Below are 27775 nucleotides of genomic sequence, written 5' to 3'. Positions count from 1 at the left end.
CCGCTGTTCAGTCAAATTTCCAGTATTTTTCGCTGCGTCGTCGTAATTTCTCCACTTCTTCAGCTCGAAGCAAAATCAGTTCAATCAAATCGGGGTGTATGTTTACCTGATCATTCCAGTGGAAGTGGAGGAGCTAGAGCTCTGTTGTTTCGTGGTAATTGCGCTAAATCTGTGAAATTTGTTCGTGTTAGTGTGAATTTGTGATTTATCTGATGTGTACTGTGGCGGCACATGATCTGCGATTTCCTCGCAAGTTGTGAATCTGTAATGTGTTTTCAAGTCAAAGCTGGATCTGCTGTTGAATGCCTGCTACTTCACTTTTGACTTGTGGTTTGCTCTGGAATTTGGTTGTCATTTGTTGTTTTGTTCATTTGTGTAAGTTACGATGTTGGAAGTTGTATTGATCTTGTGAAGAGGCGAGATTTATCGTCATGGATTTAATGATGTCTGCTGCATCTGTTGAAGTTGACTTCAGGTTTAAATCCTGCACTGGCCCATGCCGTGTTTATGCAATTCCTACTAAGAGATATTACTTTACCTGTTCAATTTAACTGGATTCCAGTTGATCTAACTATTCGGACATTAAATGGATGTAAAGGTTTAATGCAGTGGCATCTCTTTATGGAATGTTGCATTTGTTAAACAGCAATAATGGTGATTATTGATTTTTTTTGTGTATTACTACGTATCTGCTAAATGTCTTTCTTATCTATATATCTGCATTGTGAAGCACAAGGAGGCTCCTTTCATTTGCAATCACTTTATATATACATACATATATATATATCTGTGTTAAGTATGTTTGTTTCACTTTATTTTTTGACTATCAAGTTCAATAGTTTGATTGACATTTTGCTTTAATGATATTTCAGGTAAAGTTACGGAGCTAGGATGAAGAATAATATTTAGTTCTTATTCTTTGGAGATGGAAGACGAAGAAACAAATAAAGAAAGTTCTGGGAAGAACCATGAACTGCAGAAAGAAGGCGCTAGTTTAGATGATACAGTAAGAATTTCTGAAGCTGGAAATGAGGCTGATAACAGTGATGTCGCGTTGGAAGGTGCTGCTTTAGTGTCTTCTGTATTAGATGATGGTCTTTTTGAGCATGTTTCTTTGAACGATCAGGATGGAAATGGTGAGGAGTTGAATAACCCTTTGAGTCCTGATGAGTTAAGGCATTCGCCGACAGGAAGTGATTCTGCATTTGAGCTTTCTTTGGCAAGTCCTCAATCATCAATGTTTGGTTCTCCCCAGAATGTAAAGCTGCCTCATAATGGTTATCATTCTAGCCCTGGTCTTGAGATAGATTCCAACTATGGTGTTAGAGAATCTTCTTCTTCTGTTAGTCTTGAATCTACTCGGCCATCGTATGGTGATACTGGATTCTCTCCCATCGACTCACCTCAAAGGATCAAACCTGAGCAGGTTATGCCTAATGTATCTCCAGAGCTTTTACATTTAGTAGATTCAGCTATCATGGGGAAAGCTGAAAGCTTGGAAAAACTGAAGGATATCATTAGTGGTGTTGAGGGCCTTGAGGGTGATGATGAGGCCATTGCTAAGGCTTACTCAGTTGTTGATTCGCTTCTTGCCACTATGGGAGGTGTTGAGTCTTTTGAAGAGGATGATGAAAATCCACCCAGTGTGATGCTGAACTCTAGGGCTGCAATAATTGCTGGTGAGCTCATTCCTTGGCTTCCTGAAAATGGGGATTTTGAGGGTTTCATGTCTCCTAGGACTCGCATGGTGAGAGGATTGTTAGCTATTTTACGTGCTTGCACTAGGAACAGAGCAATGTGCTCTGTGGCTGGTTTATTAAAAGTACTTCTTTGCTCCGCTGAGAGGATATTTGCTCAGGATACTAGTTCAACTGAGAAAATTAAATGGGATGGATCTCCTCTGTGTACCTGCATTCAATACTTAGCTGGGCATTCTCTTAGTCCTCGTGATTTACACCATTGGCTTCAAGTCATCAATAGAACACTCACCACTGTGTGGGCAGCTCACTTAATTGGTTCTTTGGAGAAAGCAATGGGTTCAGAGGAGACCATGGGACCAGCAAGTACTTTTGAGTTTGATGGTGAAAGCTCAGGTCTTCTAGGTCCAGGAGAGAGCAGATGGCCTTTTTCCAATGGATTTGCTTTTGCAACTTGGATCTACATTGAATCATTTGCGGACAATATTAGTACAGCAACTACTGCTGCTGCAATTGCAATGGCTGCTGCTGCCACATCAGGGAAATCATCTCCCATGTCCGCTGCTGCAGCTGCTAGTGCACTAGCTGGTGAAGGTACTGCACACATGCCTCGATTGTTCAGTTTCTTATCAACTGACAATCAAGGGATGGAAGCATATTTTCATGCGCAATTTTTAGTTGTTGAGTGTGCGAGTGGGAAGGGAAGGAAAGCTTCTCTGCATTTCACTCATGCATTCAAGCCACAGTGTTGGTATTTTATTGGCCTTGAGCATACCTGCAAGCAGGGGCTCCTTGGAAAGTCAGAAAGTGAGTTGAGATTATATGTTGATGGTTCTTTGTATGAAAGCCGTCCTTTTGATTTCCCAAGAATTTCGAAGCCACTTGCATTTTGCTGCATTGGTACTAACCCTCCTCCAACTATGGCTGGATTACAACGTCGCCGCCGCCAGTGCCCGTTGTTTGCTGAGATGGGGCCTGTATATATTTGCAAAGAAGCTATTGGGCCAGAAAGGATGTTCCGTTTAGCTAAAAGAGGAGGGGATAAGCTACCGTCATTTGGTAATGCTGCTGGTTCCCCATGGCTATCAGCCAATGTTCATGTCCAAGGAATGGCTCAGGACAGTGCACTTCTAGATGCTGAAATTTCTGGGTGCATTCATCTTCTGTACCATCCTAATTTGCTCAGTGGCCGTTACTGTCCAGATGCTTCTCCAGCTGGTGCTGCAGGTATAGTGAATATTAATATGAAAAATCGAAGATTATGTGAATCGTAGTTTCCCATATCTTTCATTGTCATACTGACCTAATCATACCATTGATAAAACTCTCATCTTTTCTGCTAAAACTGGGCCAGGTAATGTATTTTACATGGGGAAATTGATTTCTATTTTTAGACTTGTGGTTTACATGAATCTGGTTTACGGTATAGCTATGTAGTTATAATATTTTGGATGTTCGTGCTTCTCCATTATTCTCTCTTTCCTGTGGAGTGTTGGGGCAGTGATTCTTTTTCAACATATTTCTTTTTCTTATTCATGTTGATTGCTTCAGAATCTCTATTACTGTTACGATATTTTCTGCTTATTGTGATTGAGAAAAGAACTTCTACTTTTTCTGACATGTGGGTCCCTTTCTCCAAGTTATGTTCATTGCTTTCGTTTGCAAGTCCAAAATCACTTGAGGTGCTCTTCTTTATTAATTTCTGCTTTCATGCATATCAGGCATGGTCCGAAAGCCTGCAGAGGTTCTTGGTCAAGTGCATGTTGCTAAAAGAATGCGCCCAGCAGAAGCTTTGTGGGCCTTGGCTCATGGTGGCCCTTTGTTTTTGCTTCCTTTGGTAGTCAACAATGTGCATGAGAATAGTCTGGAGCCACAGCAAGGCAGCCCTTCTTTAATTTTGACCACAACCCCACTGGCTGCTCCCATATTCAGAATAATATCTTTGGCCATTAAGCACCCTGGTAATAATGAAGAGATTTTCCGCCGAAGAGGCCCTGAAATATTGTCTCAAATTTTGAATTATCTCCTTCAGATGTCCTCTTCACTTAATGTTGCAAAACATGATGTGAATGAGGAACTTGTTTCTGCTATTGTGTCTTTATGTCAATCTCAGGCGATCAACCATACCCTCAAAGTGCATCTATTTAGTACACTGCTTCTTGATTTGAAAATTTGGAGTATATGCAGTTATGGACTGCAAAAAAAGCTTTTGTCATCACTTGCGGATATGGTTTTTGCTGAATCAACGGTAATGCGAGATGCTAATGCTATACAGATGCTCTTAGATGGTTGCAGACAATGCTATTGGACTGTCCGCGAAAGTGACTCTGTTAATAGTTCCATGAATGAGGATGCTCGCATTGTTGGTGAAGTAAATGCTTTAGTTGATGAACTCTTGGTGGTTATTGAACTTTTGATAGTAGCAGCCCCACCATCCTTGGCTGCAGATGATCTCAGGTGTTTGTTGGGCTTCATGGTTGACTGTCCCCAACCAAATCAGGTAAATGCCGATTGTTTATGATACGCATTTTCTCTCTTGAATGAAATAGCGGTTTGGTGTTGCTTGTGAGTATATGCCTTGCTTTGACTATTTTTATTTTCAAATGTATTTTGGCAGTTTAAAGTTTAAAATCTCAAATTGTGTACTAATAGATAGCAAATAAATCATGTGCCTGGTCAATCATGAACGGGATATTGCAAGTAGCATATAACCTGAATTTATTTTAACAACACTTGCTGATCTGCATCAGCCTTGTTTGTTTCTTTGGGTATGCCAAAGAAATAGCTCATCAAGCTTAGCCAATCTCTTGCTAGATTCTTATTGGTTATTATACTTTTTAAATCGTGCAAATAAATGCATAAGGTGGGGCGCTTTTTCTGCTAAAATATTTAGTTATGTATCTTTCCACTGAAAATGCTGAATATAGATGTATTAGAGTACTAACTCACAATTGATAAAGTAGGACCTATAATTGTAATTAAAAGATGTCTTTAATGAATGTGGTCGATAAATGGCAAGTGACATCATAAATCATTTGTCTTTGGAAGGAGTAGGCAGCACATCTCAAAGTGCATCAATTATTGCTTTAATATTTTTTGGAGTAGAGGATGTATGAGTTGTAGCTCAATAATACATGTTGTTCAATGGTCCTTTATACAAGTGAGTTACACATAAGTTTTTGCTCCGAAAAAGAACATTTTCTTTCACTGTGCCTTTAGTTTATGATTTGAACCCACTAGCTCTAGATCACTATTTCTAGACCAACCTTAGGTTTTCACCTTTTCAGTTTATCTTTAAGTTGTATAAATGATCCAAATAAGGCCTTCAAATTTGGCAATGTGAACTGTGTATCTGAGACATAGAAGTCTTATCTATAGCATCTATTTGTATATTATGAAATTGAATAATGTAAACCTGGGTCTGTTCAAGGAATTGTGACAAGTCTATCGGTATTTATGGGTTTTGTTGAGATATTTAGATATTCAGTTTTAGATTTAGTAGATTTATATTTAGATTTGGTCTTATCCATAGATTAGATTACTTAGATTTGAGTCAATTGAGTCTGTTTTGTATTTGCCTATATAGACCCTTTATTTTGACAACCAATAAGACAATTGTATTATTTTTCCCCAAAATTTTTAACATGGTATTAGAGCCTACTTTTCTCATGCGGTAGATACAGCCTACCAACTCGCGTTTCTCCGGATACATTCAACCTAGGATGTACCCGAAGGTCTCCAAATTTTGAAATTTTTTCTGTAGTTTCTAGCCTTTTTTTTTTTTTTTCTAATTTTGATTTTTTCTTGAGTCCTGATTTTGTCTACGATAGAACTCATGTCTGCGCATCTGTCTGTGATTCTGTGATCCGTCTATTGCGTTTCTCCAGAGTCATGTTTCTAATTGCAATGGAAGTTTTGCTTTCGGCTCCGGTTGAGCCATATTGTTTTTTGCTCCGGTTGAGTTGTGTCGTTTTAGACTTCGGTGAAGTCATCTTGTTTTCGGCTCCGGTTAAGTCATCTCGGTTTTTGCTCCGGTGGAGAGTCATCTCGTTTTCGGTTCCGGTGGAGTCATGTCGTTTTCGGCTCCGATGGAATTATCTTGTTTTCGACTACGATGGAAAGTCATGTCGTTTTCGACTCCAATATAGAGTCACTTCGTTTTTTTGCTCCGATGGAGGGTCAACTTTTATTTCTATTTGTGTTTTAGATTTATATTTAGATTTGGTTATTTAACATGTGATCACTGACCACTTGCTTATGAGTCTTTTGATTGACAATTAGTATCTAATATAATCATCTCTTAACATTTATGTCAAACCAAGTAACATAGCAGTCATTTTCGATCATATTTCTCTTTTTCAGTGCACGAAAGGGGTTAAAGAAGTTTTTTCATTCTTTCGGTTAAAATTTGTGTGTTGCCCGTTGAGGAACTATCCTTTCTTAGTAACCTAACAAATCTTTCGAATGCGTGTGCTATGTTGAATGATTTGCACTGTGAACCTGCTGAATTATAAACAAATGCCTAAAAGAGGATTTTTGTTTTTTACCTTAATATCTCTGTACATTGTTAATGTTTTGACGGAAATGGCATGGTTGTGCTCTTTTGCTTGCTTTCCACGCCAGGAATGTATGCTAGAGCATTACAATTGCATTATTCATTTTGTTTTAGTGATATTTTAGATAACCTGTCTCATATATGATTGCGAACTTGTGAAAGAAGCTTAGGGCATTGTCATTATTGTCATGAAGAGTTAAGTGTATAAATATTGTTTGTGATGCAAGCAAATTTTTGTTGCTTCTCTTTTGGATCAACAGAGAAAATGCAGTTTTGGTTCTCTAACTTTACTCAAATCATGATCTAAATCTGCATCCTATCGATTAGATCCATTAAGGATAACATAAGTCATGAGACATTGCTTGGCATTTAATATGTTAACAATTCTGTAGATCTACTCCTAGTTTAATTGTAAGCCTACTCAGTGTATGTTGAAGTTCTTCTGTTCGGCTAGTGTGGCTAAACAGATTTTCCTCGTCCTAAATGAGTGCTATTTTATTTCATTATATTGAAAAGCTACTGTGACTTGATGCTTAATGTTAAGATGTGGTATGCTGATGCATGGATGAATGATACATCTTCTAGGATGATTGCTGTTGTTCTAGCAACTGATTTAATCACTTTATAAAATCAACTAAGATGCCATCCCCTCTAAAAACCTGATATTGTCAAATCTTCTGAAGCCAGTGATGGTGTGTGAACTCTGGGGTCTGTGTGTGCATGCGTAATGGAAAAAGCAAATGCCGTATCTGTAAATGAAGGACTATATTTTATTTTATATGATTTCATTATCAAGATAAATTTTTTAATAATTAAATTGTTTTACAAAATGTATAGAATGAGAGTAGGTAGAAATATTCTAAAATTTATGAAAGAAGGAAATTAGGAATATGTGGGAGTATGCATTTGCATCCCTTGACAGTTACACTGCTCATACATTATATATAAATGGACCAGTAATTGCTTCTCTGTCTTTTTAGGTTGCGAGGGTGCTACACCTGCTTTACAGATTGGTGGTTCAGCCAAATATGTCCAGAGCTCATAATTTTGCTGAGGCATTTATATCATGCGGTGGCATAGAAACTATTCTTGTTCTCTTGCAGCGTGAAGCAAAATTAGGAGATTGTGATACACCTGAGTTGTTAAGTGAGCATAATGAGGTTTTATTATCAGTGAAAACAGATCTAGATAGTGCAGAAGGAACTTCTGCAGAAACTGGTGAGAGATCTTTGGAAACAAATGATTTGACACTACACGAAAATGCTTCTGAACCTGTGGATAATATCAGTGGTTATGGTGTATCCGACGTTCCGTCTAGATCCAAAGATCCTTCCAACGACAACACGAGTGATATAAATTATACAATAAGTGCTGAAAATGCACGAAACAATGTGTACAATGTTGAAAGAAGCGATGCTATCATTGTGGCCATAATAAATCTTTTGAGTGCTTTAATGATATCTGGACATTTGAAATTTGATGCACCGTCCCCTCAAAATGTATCAGGCAGCCTTATTGGTTTGCTTGAGGGTGGAGGTTCCATGTTTGACGATAAGGTTTCTCTCCTTCTCTTTGGTCTACAAAAGGCTTTCCAAGCAGCACCAAACCGGCTTATGACCTCTGGTGCATATACTGCATTATTGGCTGCCTCAGTATGTCTTCTTTCTTGATGCTCCAGTGCTTATTTTCTGTATTACACCTGATATATTATATATGTTCTAATGGCATGCTAGAATTTGTTCTATTTTCTTACTTGAATGAACCCACTTCCACTTAATGCCTTGCCCAGTCTGAGACAATGAAGAGCCTGCTACTTTGATTGCTGTAATGCTGTCACATATAAAACAGTTAAAATTTTAGCACTTACCTGTTTTATGTGATAATATAAAGAACACACATAATGCAAAATCTGTAACCACTTTAAGCTATTTAATGAAATGCTTGATTGATAAAAGACTATTGTTTATGTTTTAATAATTCATGTGTCCCTTGCCCCATTATTGGAAAATCTGCTTTATATTTTTAGTTGCATTGAGATATTATTACTCTAGGAAGTGCTAAAATGGGTATCTGAGATGTTTTTTTCAGAGAAGTTTGTACTTCATCACCTTAGGTGACCTTTTTGGTGTTTCAGATAAACGAGTCTTCTGCAGATGATGGACTAAACTTCCATGATTCAAGCCATCGTTTTGTGCACTTCCAGATTTTACTGGTTCTTCTTCGATCTCTTCCATACGCATCAACAACGTTGCAAAGCCGAGCGCTACAGGTACTAAGTTGTGTCTTGCTGCTAACTAGCACTTATTGTGATTTAAGAATAAAACAGCCTTCTTTTCTGTCTGCATCACTCATCCCTCCTATGATATGTTTTTTTCCTCTCTATTATCCTTTTGTATGCTATCCATATATTTTTGAGCTTGGGGTGAGCGGTGGGAGACGTTAATAGAAGGGATAACACGGGAGTTTCCCACAAATTAGTTAATGCTGGGATCAATTAAGTTCCAAGTTTGTGTGGTCATTGTCATTTCCTTGTTTTCTTCTACCTTGGCGGACTCTGTATTCTCTTCATGTTTTCTTGTCAAGTTGATCATCATGTGTATGCAGCATACCATATTTTTACATAATAATTTAGTGTTGTAGTTGTAGGTCTGGCCTAAAAAAGCCATCTAACTTTTGCCACATCTGCTCTCTTCGATTGCAGATGTTAAATATTTACTATTTGATTCTACAATTTCATTGTTTAGTAAGTAACTAAGTTTGCAATGTAAGTAATTGCACTGATTTTAATGTGTATGTCAAAGTGACAAGGAATTTCTAAATTATCATGGTTCCCCATTGTTCTTCCTACGTATTCTTTCATGAGTTCTTATATGTTTTATTATTTCAGGATCTTCTGATTTTGGCTTGTAGTCATCCAGAAAATAGAAGTAGCCTGACAAGCATGGAAGAATGGCCTGAGTGGATTTTAGAGATTCTTATTTCTAATCACGAGGTTGCTTCATCATCCTAATAACCATTATATTTCACTCTCTTTATGTATAGATACACAAGGATGTTTACTCTTCTTTTTTATTTTTCTATATATATTTTGTCTTCTACAAGATTTTAATACATTTTGATCTATTTATGCAGAAAGGCGCAGCTACAAATGCCAATTTGTCTAACTTGAGAGATGTAGAGGACTTCATCCACAATTTTTTACTCATTATTTTAGAGTACTCAATGCGCCAGAAGGATGGTTGGAAGGTTAAAAATCTTTGCCATTTATTGCCTTTATACTTGGTCTATTTTATTGTCAATTAGTGTTTCATAAACAGAAAAAAAAGTATATGAATGATCAGTACTGTGGTCTATGAGCAAGAGAAATGGATTGATATGCAACTACGTTATAATAAGTGTGATAAGAAATAAAATTAAATAATGTGGTTTGTCTATGATGATGAAACCAAGTAATTAGATTTCATATTTATTAATTGGAGGGATACATTCACTTCACATTTGCAGCATGTTTATTTTCTTTTAGTTTTTAATGTTTTCTATCAATGAGCGAGCTTTTGGAGTCTACTAGTGATTGACATTGTGATAGCCTGATAGGAGGATTTACTTGGGTTAAGTCTGTTCAACTTTAGACTATGGAAAATTTTCTGTACATTTCCACTTGTAGCAATATGTAGCCGGAGAGTCTTCTTTGAGTAAGTGATGTATTAGTGTAATGCTAAGTTAATTATTAAACTGAATTAGATTTGGACCACAATATACAATCAAAATTTGAACTCCTGGCAGATGATCTTCAGCATGTTCACTGAATTGAAACATCTGCATTTCTTGCGAAGGCAACTTACTTGGCAATATGAAGTACTCTTATGTTTATAATAGAGAGACATGCTGAATATTGTATTCTTACCACTTGATGTAAGCTATATTTAAAATCAGAACCTAGACTAGAGTTTTTTTATTAATATTATTTTTTTATATTTTTGGAAATCAAAAGATTTTATCCATTAAAAATCCCCGAGGGGTGTAAAATTATCCATGGTAGGAGGTAGGAGCAAAACACATCAAACTGACCAAAAAGAGGGGAGAACGTCTGCTAGGGCAAAGATAGTAACATTGAGCGCAAGTAATAAGATCCATCCCATAAGCAGCTCCATGCTTGGCAAGGGAATATGCAAGATTATTTCCACTTCTTGAAATGTGATGGAAGACAATACTAGGATGCTTGGAGATACGAACTCCATTTTGTTTACCTTCTATTGTTTGTTCTCAACTCCTCATGTATTGTGCTGTTTTTAAACCTAGCCATTTAGATTAGGCATTTGAGATGGACTTTTCAATGCAATGAGTTCTTCATCCCATTGCTCATATTTCAACCTCAACCTAAAAATTCTGAGCATCATTCATTTATTTGGTCATTCATTTAACAGGATGTTGAAGCTACAATTCATTGTGCAGAATGGCTTACTATGGTAGGTGGATCTAGCACTGGAGATCTAAGAATCAGGTAATTATGTGCAATGAGCCTAGACAAATTTTCTGTAGAAGCTTTTGGTTTTGTAAAAGTAAACAGAATTTCGTATTGGGTTTTCTGGATGTTGGAAATCCATTAGTTGATCACTTTTTGATTGTGGATTCTGATGCACAATAATTCTAATAAGGTTAAACTTATCATTGGTTCTTTGGATATTATGGTGTTTGGTCTAGTATTGGGCAAAACAAACAGTTTGCTGATGTAAACTTATTTTCTGATGAATATATTAGTTTTAGGTGAATTCTTGTAGTGGAAAATGAAATATTGAGATTCAAAAGGTTGACACTTGGTTTTACAGGCGTGAGGAATCATTCCCCATTTTTAAAAGGAGACTTTTGAGCTGCTTGCTGGACTTCGCTACTAGAGAATTGCAGGCTCAGGTTATCGTTGTATTTTGGTGTTGGCAATATCTATCTCAAATCATATAATTTCATGGTTTCATTTCCTTTTATTATGGCCTGCTGGTTTATTCTTTAATGTCTTGTCACTGTCCTGTTTTGATCACAAATATTCCTTTTATGATAGCTATAAGTAGGAAATGCTTTAGGATCCTCTACTTAAACAAATCTCAAATAATTAGTTATGGTTATGCCTTACAGATTAATGACTTGGATATCTAATTATTTCACAGCTATTCATTTATATGTTGCTTAAGCCTGAATATGATTATATATCATCTGTTATTTATTATAGCTTCTGGTATTGAAAGTAAAGTCAGTTTTTGAATGGGCCTTGCAATCTAAAACATGCGCTAGAGATTAATGCTTAAAGCTGCTGCATTTGTTTGAGCCATAAGCATGACCTGTTAATGTGATTTCAACAACGAAACTATGAAAATTTATCCAAGTAATGAGCTAGTTTTGCATCTCTTTCTGCATGATCTCCCATTTATGCACTTGCTTGTCCTTAGGAAGCTGGAAACTACAGGATAATTGGTCACATCCCTTCTAGAAGTTGGTGTTCATATGTATTACCTTCTAAAAGGAAATATATCCATATTTAATTTAATAAACTCAACTCTGGTTCACTTTAAGATCCTTTCTATTTAATTACTGTATATCTTTATTGCTTTTGTGAAATTTATTTGTAGATGTGTACATATATTTTTATTAATGTTACCACAATGTCAACATCCTAGCTATTCTATCGCTTCAGACTCAAGTTATTGCTGCCGCAGCTGCTGGTGTGGCAGCTGAGGGATTGGCACCCAAGGATGCAAAGGTGGAAGCAGAGAATGCTGCTCAGCTTTCCGTGTCTTTGGTTGAGAATGCAATTGTGATCTTAATGCTTGTTGAGGACCATTTGCGGTTACAAAGCAAACTTTATAGTGCTTCATGTTTACCAACTACATTTGCAGCTCAACCCACTAATGTGTTTAGCATGGGCAGTCGCCCTTTAAGTACAGTGCATGAGGATACATCAGATCCCGTCTCATCTCATACTTCATCATCCAATGATACTGGGGGACTCTCTCTTGATGTACGTTTCTTTGTTTCATGTTTGTATGTTGTTTGTTTTATAGGCAGGTATATCTCATAATTTATTTCTCATCAACTTACATCTGTAAGCATTTGTATTGGAGGTATCCAATATCCATTGTTGTGTCTCATTTATTTGGCAGATGTACTTCATAGATATATTACAAGTATGTGGGTGCAACTTTCTGTCATTGCAAATATGCCCCAAGTGTTATTTTATTTTATTATTATCACAATCTGAATTGGTACATGGTTCCTTTAGTATTTGAAAGAAATATATTTCATGGAATGATTAGAGTTGGTTGTCTTTGTTTTCTTCTTTGTCGGTCAACTTACGAAAACTAACAATTTTTAAGCTTTATACTAGGTTCTTGCTTCAATGGCCGATGCTGGTGGGAAAATCCCTACAGCTGCAATGGAACGACTGACTGCTGCTGCCGCTGCAGAGCCATATGATTCTGTTTCTTGTGCATTTGTGTCATATGGAAGCTGTGTAACAGATTTAGCCGAGGGGTGGAAGTACCGAAGTCAATTGTGGTATGGAATTGGACTTCCTACTGAGACATCAGTGTTTGGTGGAGGTGGCAGTGGTTGGGAGTCTTGGAAATCTGCATTGGAGAAGGATGCTAATGGAAACTGGATTGAACTTCCTTTATTAAAGAAATCAGTTGCAATGCTTCAAGCTCTGTTATTAGATGAATCCGGGCTAGGTGGTGGTCTTGGTATTGGTGGAGGATCTGGTACTGGAATGGGAGGCATGTCAGCACTTTACCAGCTTCTCGATAGCGACCAACCATTCTTCTGTATGCTTCGAATGGTGCTTGTGTCTTTAAGAGAGGATGATAATGGTGAAGATCATATGTTAATGAGGCATGTGACAATTGAAGAGAGATCAGAGGAGAATGTTCCTCATCAAACTACCAATGTTGTGTCTTTTGATGCAAACAACAGACTGCAAACCAGAAAACCACGATCTGCATTGCTTTGGAGGTACATCTATGTGAACCATCTATGAGTAGGGAAATATAATTTTAATTGGTTTCTTGTACTCTTTTATCATGGTCATGATTGATTGTGAAGATTATATTATGACTATATGTGCTGCTGAAATCTCAACAGCATGAATTTTCTTGATGATTCATAATCTTCTAATACCATCTCAAGTTCTCTTCCCAAAGAACATATGCATGAAGAGACTGTTGATTGTCTGATTTAAATGATTTTTGGAAGTGAGAATTATGGTTCATACTGCAGACACCATGCTTGATTTCCGAAAGCCTATTCTTGCTAGCCTTCCCATGGTTCTTTCACCTTGGAGGTTTCTTTCATTTTTCATGATTTATTTCAAGGATGGGACTGATTCTCATTTAATAATGTGCAGTGTTTTATCTCCAATCTTGAACATGCCTATTTCTGAGATGAAGAGGCAGCGAGTTTTAGTTACATCATGTGTTTTGTATTCTGAGGTCAGTCTTGAGCTACTTTTCAACTACCATTTTTCTTTTCTATATTCTAGGACCCTTTCATTATTTTATTTGTTGTTTTCAAAGGTATGGCATGCAATTGGGAGGGACCGAGTTCCCCTACGTAAACAATATTTGGAGGCCATCATACCACCCTTTGTTGCTGTTCTGAGAAGGTGGCGGCCCCTTTTAGCTGGGATTCATGAACTTGCTACTGCGGATGGTATAAATCCCCTTGTTGTTGATGACCATGCCTTGGCTGCAGATGCTTTGCCTGTTGAGGTGATTACTCAATTATGTTTTGTTACAAGTCAGTGGTCTCTTTCTGAAATACCATACAAGTAACACAATCATTTGGCCAGTTTACCTTAGTCAACTTTATAATGGGCCTTTATGGAAACTTAGGGTGCGGTTGGTTACCGGTTCGATTATTGGAAATCGGATTGCAAGTGACTTATTTAATTAATATTTGATTTATGATGTAACATGTAGAAGATTAAAAAAATTAATATATGTGTTTAATTATTTTAATAACTATATTTTGAAAAAAGATATACAATATGGAAACTATTTTTTAGAAAATAAAATTTTATATAATACAAAAAATAAATATAAATATTTATTTATGATTAACATAACTTAATTTTATAAATAAATGGAAAGTTTTGAATGTATATAAATATATTTATTTATTAGAGAGAGATAGAACTATAAGATTTTAAATGAATTTTGATTGATCTCATATGATGTAATATTTTTTTAAAAAACGTTGGGACCATATTGCAACTTTGGTTGGGAAGCAACCAAACAGAAGTTGACTTCTCCCTATATTTACAACGAGGCCACAGGTTATGTATTTATCTCTGCTTTGGTTCATCACTGGTTCTTCGATGTGCAAATTGAAAATTACTTGATGGTCTTTAATCACTAATGAAGTACAGACATTGAGTCTTATATCAACCATATTTGAGAAGAGAACTGTAGCCAGCATGATGCAGTTAGACTGATAGGATTCAGTTTTGTGTCTGCTCAATCTAAAACTGAAAAAATCTATTTTAGTCTGAACACTCTGATCACACTTTACTTTGTTTGACATGGAATCTATACTATCTATGAATTCCTCATATCATGAAAGGGCTAAGACATCTATTGATATATTTTAGGCTGCTCTTGCTATGATATCTCCTAGCTGGGCTGCTTCGTTTGCTTCACCTCCTGCTGCTATGGCATTAGCAATGATTGCTGCTGGTGCATCTGGTGGAGAAACTTCTGCTCCTTCAAAAAGCTCACAGCTTCGACGCGATTCATCATTGCTTGAGCGGAAAACAGGTAAACTTCATACATTTTCAAGCTTTCAGAAACCTTTGGAGACACCTAGCAAATCTCCAAACATTCCAAAGGACAAGGCTTCTGCAAAAGCAGCTGCATTAGCTGCAGCAAGAGACCTTGAGCGCAATGCAAAAATTGGTGCCGGACGAGGTCTTAGTGCTGTGGCAATGGCTACAGCTGCACAGCGGAGGACTAAAAGTGATGGTGAGCGTGTAAGGCGATGGAATATTACTGAAGCCATGGGAATTGCTTGGATGGAATGCTTACAGTCTATGGACTCAAAATCTGTATATGGCAAGGACTTCAATGCCCTTTCCTACAAGTTTATCGCTGTTCTTGTTGGAAGTTTAGCTTTGGCCAGAAACATGCAGCGATCTGAGGTATTTTATTGCTTTGTTGAAAGTTCTCTAGTCAGTTATTACACATTATCCCAAATGTCCTAAAATCTCCTTTGATTCTTTAGGTTGACAGAAGGGCACAAGCTATTGTAATATCTCAGCATCAATCATACACAGGAAAACGTGAATGGCGCAAGCTTATCCACTGTCTGATAGAAATGAAATGCCTTTTTGGGCCTTTTAGTGGTGATCTATGCAATCCTCAGCGCGTAAGTTTTATGATTTGGATTGAACTTGTGTGTTTGATTGAAAATTTTCTGACTTCATCATTTGTCATTTTAGGTTTTCTTGAAACTTGATTTCATGGAAAGTTCCTCGAGGATGAGGATGATTTTACGTAGAAACTACCAAGGCTCCGATCACCGTGGTGCTGCTGCAAATTATGATGATCATATTGACCAGAAGCATGATAAAGACAGAGCAATAAATCCATCTGAGGCCTCTACCTTAGCTGCAGAAGCCATCTCAGCTGATGTAGAAATTGAGGAAGATGAGCATGATACTGCTTATTTGGATACAAATAATGAACACCCTAGTGATATACAGTTAAGATCCCCATCTGGAGAGCATCCACAAGCATCACCAGAGTCCACAGGTGCTCCAGTGACCAGTGGCCTTGACTCCACTCCAATCCCAGCAGGAGTTGCCCCTGGCTACGTTCCTAGTGAACAAGATGAAAGAATTGTATTTGAGCTCCAATCATCCATGGTCCGTCCCTTAAAGGTTCTAAAGGGAACTTTTCAAGTAAGTTTTGCATAGTGCATTAATATTTACTTTGTTGACATCTAGTATCTTGCCATTTTTCTGATATAAATTTGCTAGGGCATCTCCAACCAGCTCTAAATTTTTGGCAAAAAATGATTTTCTGTTCCATTCTCTCTCCAATTTGCCCTATCTTTTGCTCCAGATTTTGAGCTATTGAACATTGCAGCTCTAAAATTGGGTTCGCTGTTCAGCTCCAGTTTTGGAACCAATTTTTATAAAATGCATATTGACCCTTCAATTTATTCAAAATTAATCAATGCAATTATTTTAGTATACTTTTATTTTTTTTATTTTTTGTAATATATTTTTAATCTTGTTATATTATGATTAATTATAGAATATAATTTTTGCCTTGCATGGGTTTCTATTCAAATATTATATATTGTTTATATTATGTAAACAGTAAATTTAGACTTGATTTGTTGGATAAAAAGAAAATTACAAAATATAGTTAAACTAAAATTTTGTTCTTTACTTTGAATTAAAAAAATCAATAATTTAAACTTACAGAAATATTATTTGTGAACAACGAAAAGTTGAGTAGGCTTTGTGCATTTGTATAAAATAAAGTGGAAAAGAGAATATATGGAGAATAATCTGTTTATAGTCTAAAATAGAGCAATTGCCTGGAACCGAATTAAAATTTGGAGTCCAATTTGTAGCAAAATTTAGAGAATATGACTTTTCTTATTTCCGAAGAATAAAAAAAAAAAAAAAAAATTAAAAGTAAGTGATATTTTGATACTACTGCATGTGCTGAACATTATATGTTGTGAAACAATCTTCTTCAGATAACTACTAGAAGGATCAATTTTATTGTTGATCACATGGATAATAGTATTTCCGGAGATGTTGACTGCAAAGAATTTAATGAAGTCCAAGAAAAAGATCAAAGCTGGTTGATTTCTTCACTTCACCAGGTGTACAGCAGAAGGTGATACTTTAAATACTTACATTCACTTAGACCTTGACAGTATCTACTTTTTCAATGTTGTGTGTTGCATTCTCCTTTATAAACCTTAATGAATATGGGCAATGCTTATATCTGTCTTCTGATCTACCTTTGCAACATGATTTTATCTGCCTTTCCTTTTATCTTTTGTGTTTCCCTTTGTTAGATTTATATCTATACTTATAATTTAGATAGACTTGATATGGTTAGGTTTATTTGTGTGTGCGTGTGTGCTAGCGCGCGCTTATTCTCCCCTCTTATTCTCTTGAAATGAAATAGAATAAACTTCCCACTATATTTTCTACACTTCTTTTTGTGTGTTCTTTAATGGGGCATCTGACCTAGAAAAATTGATCCATTTTGATGCTGAAGCTCACTATCATTATCTTTGTTCAAGTTCTAGAAGTTCCCCTGAACCGTTCTTACTTATTTATTCTAATGGCTTATTTTATAAATAGTTAATGAACCTCTTGTAGGCTTTAGGTTTGTCATTAATCTTTGTTAATGATGAGAACATACATCATAATATTTTTGCAAATAAAATGCATCCTTGGTCTGACTACCTGTTTTAAATCTGGACTTTTCATGAGTTTGTATCACGTTTGGTTTGGATATTACAGTATATCAACTATTGCGGGATCATAAATTTTTGGATCATTGTTTCTGCAGATATCTTCTAAGACGAAGTGCCCTTGAATTGTTCATGGTTGACCGATCAAATTTCTTTTTTGATTTTGGGGTATGTCCCCCAAGGAACCTCAAAAACATATGTTTCCTCTTTTGACTTGTGTCAGCCTTTTCTGTTTTGATGAATGGTTCTTTTCTTTCTTTCATTTCCTACTGCAGAGTACTGAGGGACGGAGAAATGCATACCGTGCTATTGTACAAGCTCGTCCTCCTTATTTGAACAATATCTACCTTGCAACTCAGGTATTTAACTTCTAATGTCCTATTACCTTGTATTACCTGACATCCAAGTCTTTGTTATTCCATTTGAATACGCATTTGAATTATGGCATGATCACTTAACTTAAATTCGTAAGCTTTTAAGTACATCCTTTTTGTATTTACGGAAGTTACAATCATTCTACCCTTCACATGCAAAATCATTATTTAGCTTTACACATGGAATATTGTCACTATTTTATGAATAAAATCTTATTATATTTCTATGGGTGTGTTTGTTTGAGGGTTTGGATTTTGAGTTGAGATTTGAATAGTAAAAATTTTGAATTGGAATAGTGGTATGATGTGATATAAATAGGTGTTGATGTGATGTTTTGAATGTAAAATTGATTTTTAGTTTAATATAGAAAATGAAAAATAGGTGTTTGATTTGATGTTTGGGGGAGGGGGAATTGATGAATAGTGGAAATCTTTGGAAATCTTCCAAACATACACACCCGAAGTGTATCATTATATATATGACTGTAAATTGCTTAAAACAAGCAGGTACCTTTCCACTTTGCTTGTGATTAACGACAAACCCATAGAAATAAAAGGGGTGTGAGGATTCTTGACTTGTATGACAGTATTAGAGATTATGGGAGTTTTAACGATTTTTCCTTTTTGAAGAGACCCGAACAACTCCTGAAAAGAACTCAGCTTATGGAACGTTGGGCTAGATGGGAGGTATGCTCAAGCTCAAAAGGTTGTGAATGGTTTCTTGTTTTTTAGGTTTTACTTAAATAATACACCTAGTTAAAAATTCTCTGCAGATCAGCAATTTTGAGTACTTAATGCAGCTTAATACATTGGCTGGACGCAGTTACAATGATATCACACAGGTTTATAATATGTTGGCAATATTCCTTTTTGCAGCATGAGATAGAAGAACTTCATTTTATGGTTTTAACACTAATTTCTTCCATGTGTGCAGTATCCTGTGTTCCCATGGATCCTTTCTGACTATAGCTCAAAGAGTTTGGATCTTAGGAACTCATCATCTTTTCGAGATCTCTCAAAGGTTGTCATTTTAGATATTTCAATGAAATTATTATAAATGTTGATTTCTCATTTAATCTGCAGCCTGTTGGCGCCCTCAATGTTGATAGACTGGAGAAATTCCAAGAAAGATACGCCAGCTTTGATGATCCAGTTATTCCCAAATTCCACTATGGTTCACATTACTCAACAGCTGGAACTGTGGGTTTTCTTGTCACTTCTGTTGTATGTGTTTGACAAAAGTTATTGGGGAACTCTTTGGTCCTAGAATATAATCTATTCATGAAATAAATGCCCATTGTTTAGCTTGGCATATGCCATTCCTTAAGCACCAAAATCAGAAGCTTGGAATGCAGTATTAAAGCCAGATTAGTAGATTTTGTGGCAATACAGATCTAATTACACATGAACAGTTGTAGAAGTTTTTCCAGAAGAAAAAAGAAGTTTATTGAATCATTATAATAGGAGGAATTGACAAGGGGGAAGAATTTTTTCGCAGAAGTTAACTTTGGAATCACTGTCACAATATCTTTTAATCTTAACAAATAACGTTGTCTATCCATTCGTGGATATTTTTTCTGTGGCATGTTGATTCTTTTTCTAATGAACATTTAAGAGAAGAAATGCAATTACTCATGGATCAGCAGTGTGCTACTACATGCTAAGAATGAAATGCTATATTGACATACTAAAATGTATCTTGCTTGTTTGATTGCTTTAGCCTTCTTAACAAATGATCAAGTCAAATTTTGACCAAACACTATTTCTTCCATCCTTCCTCTTGATTTTTTGAGTCTGAATGATGCCCTTGGAAATTTGAGGGTATCAATTAGTGTATAAGGCTAAACTTCTTTTCTTGTATCTTCGTATTTGGCAGGTATTGTATTACCTCACTAGAGTAGAGCCTTTTACTACCCTTTCTATTCAACTTCAAGGTGGAAAGTTTGATCATGCTGACAGAATGTTCTCAGACATTGGCACAACTTGGAGTGGAGTTCTGGAGGACATGAGTGATGTAAAGGAACTGGTATGCATTCATCTACTGTTATCTAAATCTCTATTGTTTTTATTTTTTTTATACAATATCTTGACCTATGTTTTTGCAGTTCTAACATTTTTTGGATGTTTGATATTGCACTTAGTGTCTCTGGTTAGTTGTTTCTTAGAATGTGTACTTTGGTTTGTTTGTTATAATATCTCTATTTCTTCATTTGTTTATCTCAGGTTCCTGAGTTGTTTTATCTTCCAGAGATTTTAACCAATGAAAACTCAATTGATTTTGGAACCACACAACTTGGTGAAAAGATTGGTATACATTTAGTTTCTTATTACCAGTAAAATCTAAAGTTGTGTTGTGTTCTTACCAGATTTTTGTGTAGCTTTCTACTTATTCACATTTAATTCCCTCCCATCACAGATTCTGTTCACCTACCTCCTTGGGCTGAAAGTCCTGTTGACTTTATCCACAAGCATCGAATGGCTCTTGAAAGTGACCATGTTTCAGAACACTTGCATGAATGGATTGATCTCATTTTTGGGTACTTCACCGTATTTTGTTAAAACATCATTAGTTACTATGATTACTATCTCTCTTCACCTTCATTGTAAATTTAGAGCTAGTTGATTTATATCAAATCATGTATAACTTTAGCTCAAATTTTCCGAAGCTGATTTATAGAATATATGCATCCTCAGGTATAAGCAACGTGGAAAAGAAGCTATACAGGCAAATAACGTTTTCTTTTACACCACATATGAAGGAGCTGTAGATATCGATAAAATATCTGACCCAGTGAGTTGAATTTTATCCTTTTTCAACTATTTAGATACATGCTCTTTAAATGTCAATATTGACCATTTTTTTCAAAAAATTAAAAGGTACAACAGCAGGCCATCCAAGATCAGATTGCTTACTTTGGCCAAACCCCATCACAACTTCTAAGTGTACCACACATGAAGCGGATGCCACTATCAGATGTCCTTCACATGCAGGTACCTCGTAACGCCCTTAGCTTTTGTGATTTTTTTTCTGGTATCTTGTTCTCTTATCTATTAATGCACTCATGAAAACACATGGTAATTTACAGAAATCAATTATTATAGAACTAGGAAGATATAAATAGACACTGTACAAGTTGAGAGTGAAATAAATATTGATACCTTAAAATTTGAATTGAAGCTCCTTGTAGAGGGTTTGTTGTAAAACATGGGAGCTTTGTAGGTGTTTTCCCTGTCTATCCAGGAGAGTTTCGTCACTTTTGATTCTTCTGTCACCTTATCTGTGATGGTGAAGGAATTATGTTATTATTTGAGAGTAGAGGTAGGCTGAACTATGTGGTGGCATGCAGTGTAATGTAAGGTCTGAAATTCAAGAGTCCATCATGAAAGTAGGTCCAAAAAATCGGAATTTTGTACCATTATGTTCCTAAAACTAATTTTATAAATATATTAACCGCAAAGTAGAATTCTGATCTGCAGCCACTTTTATACCTTATTTGGAAATTGGTCTCAATCTCATCAAAAGTTGCATTTTAGTTCATGTCTTTTATTCTTCTTTTTATATATAGAAAAAATGTGTGACCAATGTATGCACGTATATAATTGGAGATCAAAACACATTTTTCTGAAGTGATGTAAGGGCAAAGTTTATAGTATAGTATTACTGTGAAGAATTTCTGGATTGCAATAATCAAATAAAATCTTTTACGTAATCTTTTTCAAGAATTCCCATGCTTTATATGGCATCAGAATAAATTTCTGGGGTTCTAATATTTTCAGAATGGAAGGATTAGGATTCACCCATAAATTTTTTAAGTTTGACCAATGTATTCTCTTATTGAGTTCTACATAGAATTTTATATTTCATTTTAGGCTTTTGGGATGGTTACAGTTGGGAACATTAAGTAACCATCACAAAAATCTTTACTTGAGTCACTTAAATTGTACATTTAACTACTAGCTCTATAGTAATAATGCGTATTCGATTTTTCATGGCTGTTGTTGATTATAAATTATTATAAGAAAAAATGCCATGTGTTATATATTTGTAGATAGTTACCCTGAATCCAATGGGGGTTATGTATTTATCAAGCAATTTTTTGCTTAAAATCTAATCATTCTACATTCGATCTGTATCAAACTCATCTACAACCTGGATGCTGAAATTGGCTAGATTTTGATAACTTCATAGAAGTTAATTGCCAACTTTAACTTTTGTTGTTTCTGCCAAGTTTCACGACCCTATTGCAATAAATTAGTATGTTCAGTTCAAACAGAACTCCAAATTATATGTGGATATATTAGTAGGCCATGGGTTTTGTTTAAGTTGTGTGCAAAGTAAGGTAGTAGTACTACGTGTTATAATTATTGTTTAGACTCGAAGGGCCATTGACCTGATCATATCCTCTGATATACAGACCATTTTCCGGAATCCCAGTGAGGTGAAGTCGTATACTGTTCCCTACCCTGAGCGATGCAATCTGCCTGCTGCTGCCATTCATGCATCTTCAGACTCTCTTGTCATTGTCGATATAAGTGCTCCTGCAGCTCATGTAGCACGGCATAAGTGGCAACCAAACACACCTGATGGCCAAGGGGCACCTTTTCTGTTTCAACATGGAAGGCCTGATGTAGGTAATCCTGGTGGGACTTTGATGCGAATGTTTAGAACGCCAACTGCCCCAGGATCAGAAGATTGGAATTTCCCACAGGCATTGGCATTTCCCACTGCTGGAATTCAAAGCACAAGGGTTGTTTCAATAACTTCTGACCAAGAAATCATCACAGGTGAGAATAAGTACATTCTACATAGTTAGATTTATAACTGTTGCTCCATGTTTGACATAATAGATTTCTTTCTTGCTGTTTAGATATGTCTTGGGTCTTGCATGTGTTTGGTTAATTGGGTATTGTTTATTATGATGTCAAATGTGGCGTAACTTAATATCACTATCTCCACCCCTCCTCTTTCTACATAGTGATAGTCTGGCTCTGCCTTTGAGTGACTGTTTAGAAATTCTCAGACAATGCTTTTTGGTTTGTCATTTCTCTTTCCAGATGATTGGATTATATTTTGATGGAACTGGGGCACTGCAAATCCGCATTTGTTAACTTCAAACTTGTTATTCTATTGTAGGAGGGCATGCAGACAATAGTGCGAGGTTGATTTCAGCTGATGGGGCCAAGACATTGGAAATAGCAAGAGGACATTGTGCTCCAGTGACATGCCTGGCCATCTCTCATGATAGTACATATCTCGTGACTGGATCAGGGGATACAACAGTTTTACTCTGGAAATTGCATCCGTCATCAATTTCACACTCTATTAGCTCTTTGGAGACATCCAGTAATGCAAGCACACCTCCATCCACAGGCAGTGGAGCTGCAAGGAATAACTTAGCAAAAAATGTTAAGTCACGTCGAATTGAGGGCCCCATTCATGTTCTTCGAGGTCATCTAGGAGAAATAACATGCTGTGCAGTCAGTTCAGACCTTGGAATTGTTGCTTCCTGCTCCAACACTTCAGAAGTCTTGCTTCATTCAATAAGGCGAGGCCGGCTGATTAGGAGACTTGTTGATGTGGAAGCTCACTTGTTGTGTCTGTCATCTGATGGTCTCATAATTACGTGGAACAAATATTTATGCATGCTGAGGACCTATACTCTCAATGGAACTCTGGTTTCTAAGAAACAGCTTCCAGTTTCATCAGTCATTAGTTGCATAGAGATTTCTGCTGATGGACACAGCGCAGTGGTTGGGTTGAACCCATCTTTAGAAAATGTAGTCTTGGAGAACAGCCACAATTTGGCGCAATCTGAAAGTTCTGATCATGAATCAAATGCAGAGAACATGCTGAATTTACTTTTGCCATCTATTTGCTTCTTCGATGTGTATTCTCTTAAGGTAGGTAACAGTGTTGGTACAATTTATACAAGGGATGTAATTCTGATGCCCTATGTTCTTAGCAAAACATTTTCTCTTTCAGAAAAGTGCTTGTTCCAAATCCACACTAATTTCCATCTCTCTTGATATCTGTACATAGCATCTGACACTAAATATGGTGCAGGTCTTTCACACAATTGAACTTGCAGAAGGTCAAGACATTACAGCAATTGCATTGAACAAGGATAACACAAATCTTTTGGTATCAACAGCAAATAAACAGTTGCTGATAATCACAGATCCTTCCGTGAGTACTATCCATTTCAGTCTCATTTTTTTTCTACCACTAAACTATTGAATCTGCATGTTTCCATATGCTGGGTGATTTCTGAATGGTTTATATTTGGCAAGAGAAGTCAATTTATTGAAATTATGCTTGGAAAATACCAGTGAAGAAAATGATGTTTCTGATTTCCATTTATGTATTTGTTTCTCCTGATACCTAATTTGTTGAGAATGAAATTAACTCATCGTCTCTGACATTTCCCTCAAACATGTCATCTTAGTGCTGCTAGTATGACAATGTTGTAAATGTTCTTTGCAGCTGAGCTTAAAAGTTGTCGATCAGATGCTCAAACTGGGGTGGGAAGGTGATGGATTGTCCCCCCTCATTAAGTGAGTTATTATCTTCAGATATCTTCATATAGAATCAACACTCCCGGAGCAGCAACGTATGATCGCCATGCATTTGAAACTGAGCTATTCCTTCTACATTCAAAGATACAATGCCATCGTTATGTCCCATGTTTATAAATAGCTGTATTTTTTGCACTGATGTGCAAATTTTGTCACTCAAAATGCCCTATATGACCTTCTGCTAATGTTGTATGTTTTTGTTCATTATTTTGAACACCCATTGTTATAATGTGTAGAAAATCATGAGTTGGAACATGCTTGGGGCTCATGCCTCCGTGATATGTACTACACTCCAACCCGAGGTTTGTAATCGGTTGTGTACATTTATCAAGATTTATTTGTTTAGATATGTAGCTGGTATTGTCTGCAGTTTGCTTTTATCATGACTAGAGCCATTATTCCCATTCAAAGTGCCTTTCTGAGGTACTCCGAAATGGATTTAGTGTAGAAAATGTCTGGACGATACGAAGGATATTATGCATACTATCAACAATCCGTACACTGTATGCGTTTTCTGATCGCTTTCTCCTGCTATTGTTCTCAATGTACTATTTGCTTACTATTGTTTTTCACTGAGCATGTTTCCTTCTATATGTAGGAGAAAGCCACAGCTCACGGTATAGTTTTAGCATCCATTCTCCATTCTCTGAAAGCTCCATATTCGGTACCCGGTTTATCACTAGGTAAGATCTGTTATGTACTTCATCACTCAATCTACCGAAATCTCAGGAGAATGTCTGAACTCTGAAGCTATCATAATCATTGAAGAGTACTGACAATAAAGTTTTCAAGAGATTTTATCCACTGGATTTCTTTGGATATCATAATCATCACCTTTGCTAACCTGGAAAACTGTGACTTTGTAAGGGCTGTAATGCTGGAAGCAACCGGTTTTATTGTGTCGTCTATGTTCTGAGCCCTTCGCCGTTATCTCCCCTTATGAATCCCATTTCAAATGGTCAAGGTACACCACTGTATTACCCCTTTGATATACTGTATACGTCTATTTTGTATCATGCCACAAGTGTTCTTTTGCATCCTACATATGCCATTAAACTTTCTTGGTTATACAATACTAAATAGGTGACATTACATGCATCATTTAGTTTTTTATTATCACCTATTTGAATCTGTTACGAAATGAATATCTTATTCTATAGAAATATTCTTCCTGTCCTACTTAAACACTAACCCTAGTCACTTATTATTGTGAATCTAGTTAATTCTAATCGACTTAGACCTAATACTATTCAGAGTCTTAGGTCTCGAATTCGAGTTCCACCGCCACTGCACCTTGTTTGAAGTTGTCTACGTGCAAGTTTCGTTTGGTGGCGTTTACCCCCTTGCACGTGAAGGGGCGTGTTGGTTGACTCTCGTTTGTAGATAAATAAATAAATAAAACGTATCCTAATAGTCTAAGCTTTCAGGTAAGACAGTCATTTATATTATCTAACAATAGGTAATAGGGAGGGTAGACCAAGTTAACATGACTTGAACTCAACTCAAACCACTGTAAAATGCCGTTATTATGTGAATTTAAGACACTCTGCAAACTGTAGATTGCTTATAGCTAGCTTGGAGTCAAGTCTAGCCTTGTGACAGCCCCGACAATTTACTTATGTGGATAAGACTGCAAACTGTAGATTGCTTATAGCTTGAAGTCGGTCATTATACGAATATTTATATCACTGGTAAGTCTCCGGTTTGAAGCTTCTTTGTTTTTTCTTCCACAGGATATTCAAGTATTCCGAAACAGCCAATCCTTGTGCTGGGATGGTAAAAATGGCGCCAAACTTGATTGATACCTTCTCTCTGCAGACCAACTCAAGGTATGTATTTCTACATCAAGGTTAAGTCAGAGAAAAAAGTACATGCTTTATAACAAAATTTTGCACTTACAATGAGATTAACACATCTCTTACTATGGAAACATCACATCCATATGATTAATTTAAGTATATGAAATCATGAAAAATGCACATGCTTCATAATTGATTATGTAAGTATTTTTAATTAGACAGCATATCTCGTATAATAGATTAGCACACATATAATACATCTGAGAAAGCACATTTCCGTTATGGAAAAAGCGTGTTATATGATTGATTCTGCACAATGGAATTATAATCTGAGAAAAATAATTAATTTTGAGTATATTTACTATATTTTTTAGACAAAAATGAATATATTTATAATTTTAGGGATATGGAAATTGAAATTCTAAATTTTATTCGCAGTTGAGTCGCATTTAGATCAATCAAGAATACTGTTAAATAAGGGTTAAATGCAGTTTTAAAAGTATAGGGGATTTGGTACAATCTTGTGAAGTGTTTGCAATTTAGCCTTAATTTTATAATGAAACTGCATAAAACGGTACATACAATATCAAGAGCACCTACACCCACTAGCCCCGACATTAATGTATGTTTTTAACTGATTCAGGTCGAGTAATATATTTTAAGTTCTAGGTTTTGTTAGACTGGCTATGCGAGTGTGTTTCTCTAATCGTACATTATTTTTAATACCAAATTCAAACTAAAACTTTTCAAAGAAACACAAGTTTGTTAAGTACATCTCCAATGCAACGTCAATTTTGACGTTGCAACTGCATTTATGCCGTGCCGGTCTCCAATCGAGTGCGAATTGCAACACTATTTTTGGTGTTTGCTACAGTGCAACACAAACGCTTGTTTGTTTTATTTTATTTTTTAAAATTTTTTTAATTTTTAAAATTATAAATTTGACTTTTAAATGTAATTTTTTTTTTATTTTTAAAAAATTTATTTAAAATTATAAAAATAAAAAATTGTTTAAAATAAAAAAAAAAATTGAATATTTGAAGAATAAAAGAGAAAAATAGAGTTATGGTTAGAGTAAAATTTGAGATAAAATTGGATAAATTGAGTTGATGAATTGAAAATTGTTAAGGTGCCAGTTCAACCATATGATACTGTGCTCGTGGCTTGAATAATAGGACTTCTATTTTTTCTTCTTAGTTGTTAAAGTTATGTATAATTTATTTATAATAATAAATAATTTTATCAATACATTATTTTATTATTTTTATTTTAACAAATAATAAGTTATCA

General features: G+C 35.9%; 1 protein-coding gene across 2 annotated transcripts; it reads left to right on the top strand.

Annotated features, from left to right (window-relative positions):
* LOC127260319 (BEACH domain-containing protein C2-like) lies at positions 1-25035 on the top strand. 2 transcript variants are annotated; one of them, XM_051288037.1, is made up of 32 exons: positions 1-154; positions 873-2924; positions 3419-4197; positions 7233-7904; positions 8387-8521; positions 9140-9244; positions 9385-9498; positions 10677-10753; positions 11079-11160; positions 11936-12259; positions 12626-13248; positions 13640-13724; positions 13809-14003; positions 14885-15430; positions 15514-15657; positions 15731-16192; positions 17005-17147; positions 17835-17904; positions 18012-18095; positions 18741-18816; positions 18867-18952; positions 19045-19131; positions 19194-19310; positions 19987-20136; positions 20334-20418; positions 20527-20647; positions 20805-20901; positions 20988-21101; positions 22526-22895; positions 23245-24011; positions 24175-24297; positions 24595-25035. In XM_051288037.1, the coding sequence occupies exons 2-32, from the start codon at positions 926-928 to the stop codon at positions 24667-24669; spliced, it is 8907 nt and encodes a 2968-aa protein (XP_051143994.1). In that variant the 5' UTR covers positions 1-154; positions 873-925; the 3' UTR covers positions 24670-25035. The 2 variants fall into 2 exon arrangements, with proteins under 2 accessions (XP_051143994.1, XP_051143997.1); XM_051288040.1 differs by having other exon boundaries at positions 18741-18797; positions 18884-18952; positions 24595-24890.
* Positions 25036-27775: the final 2740 nt, after the last annotated feature.

Source organism: Andrographis paniculata, unplaced genomic scaffold (genome assembly GCF_009805555.1).
Source record: "Andrographis paniculata isolate CXL003 unplaced genomic scaffold, ASM980555v1 Contig15END, whole genome shotgun sequence".
In the NCBI taxonomy this organism is placed as follows: domain Eukaryota; kingdom Viridiplantae; phylum Streptophyta; class Magnoliopsida; order Lamiales; family Acanthaceae; genus Andrographis; species Andrographis paniculata.
The sequence above is the reverse complement of the archived record's forward strand: the minus strand, read 5'-3'. Positions and strand labels throughout refer to the sequence as shown.

Excerpts from the sequence above, each read along its gene's own strand:
- LOC127260319 (XM_051288037.1), top strand. The coding sequence starts at position 926 with ATGGAAGACGAAGAAACAAATAAAGAAAGTTCTGGGAAGAACCATGAA. Across the intron at positions 17,905-18,011 it reads ATTTCTTTTTTGATTTTGGG|AGTACTGAGGGACGGAGAAA; the intron begins GTATGTCCCCCA and ends TTCCTACTGCAG. Across the intron at positions 18,096-18,740 it reads ATATCTACCTTGCAACTCAG|AGACCCGAACAACTCCTGAA; the intron begins GTATTTAACTTC and ends TCCTTTTTGAAG.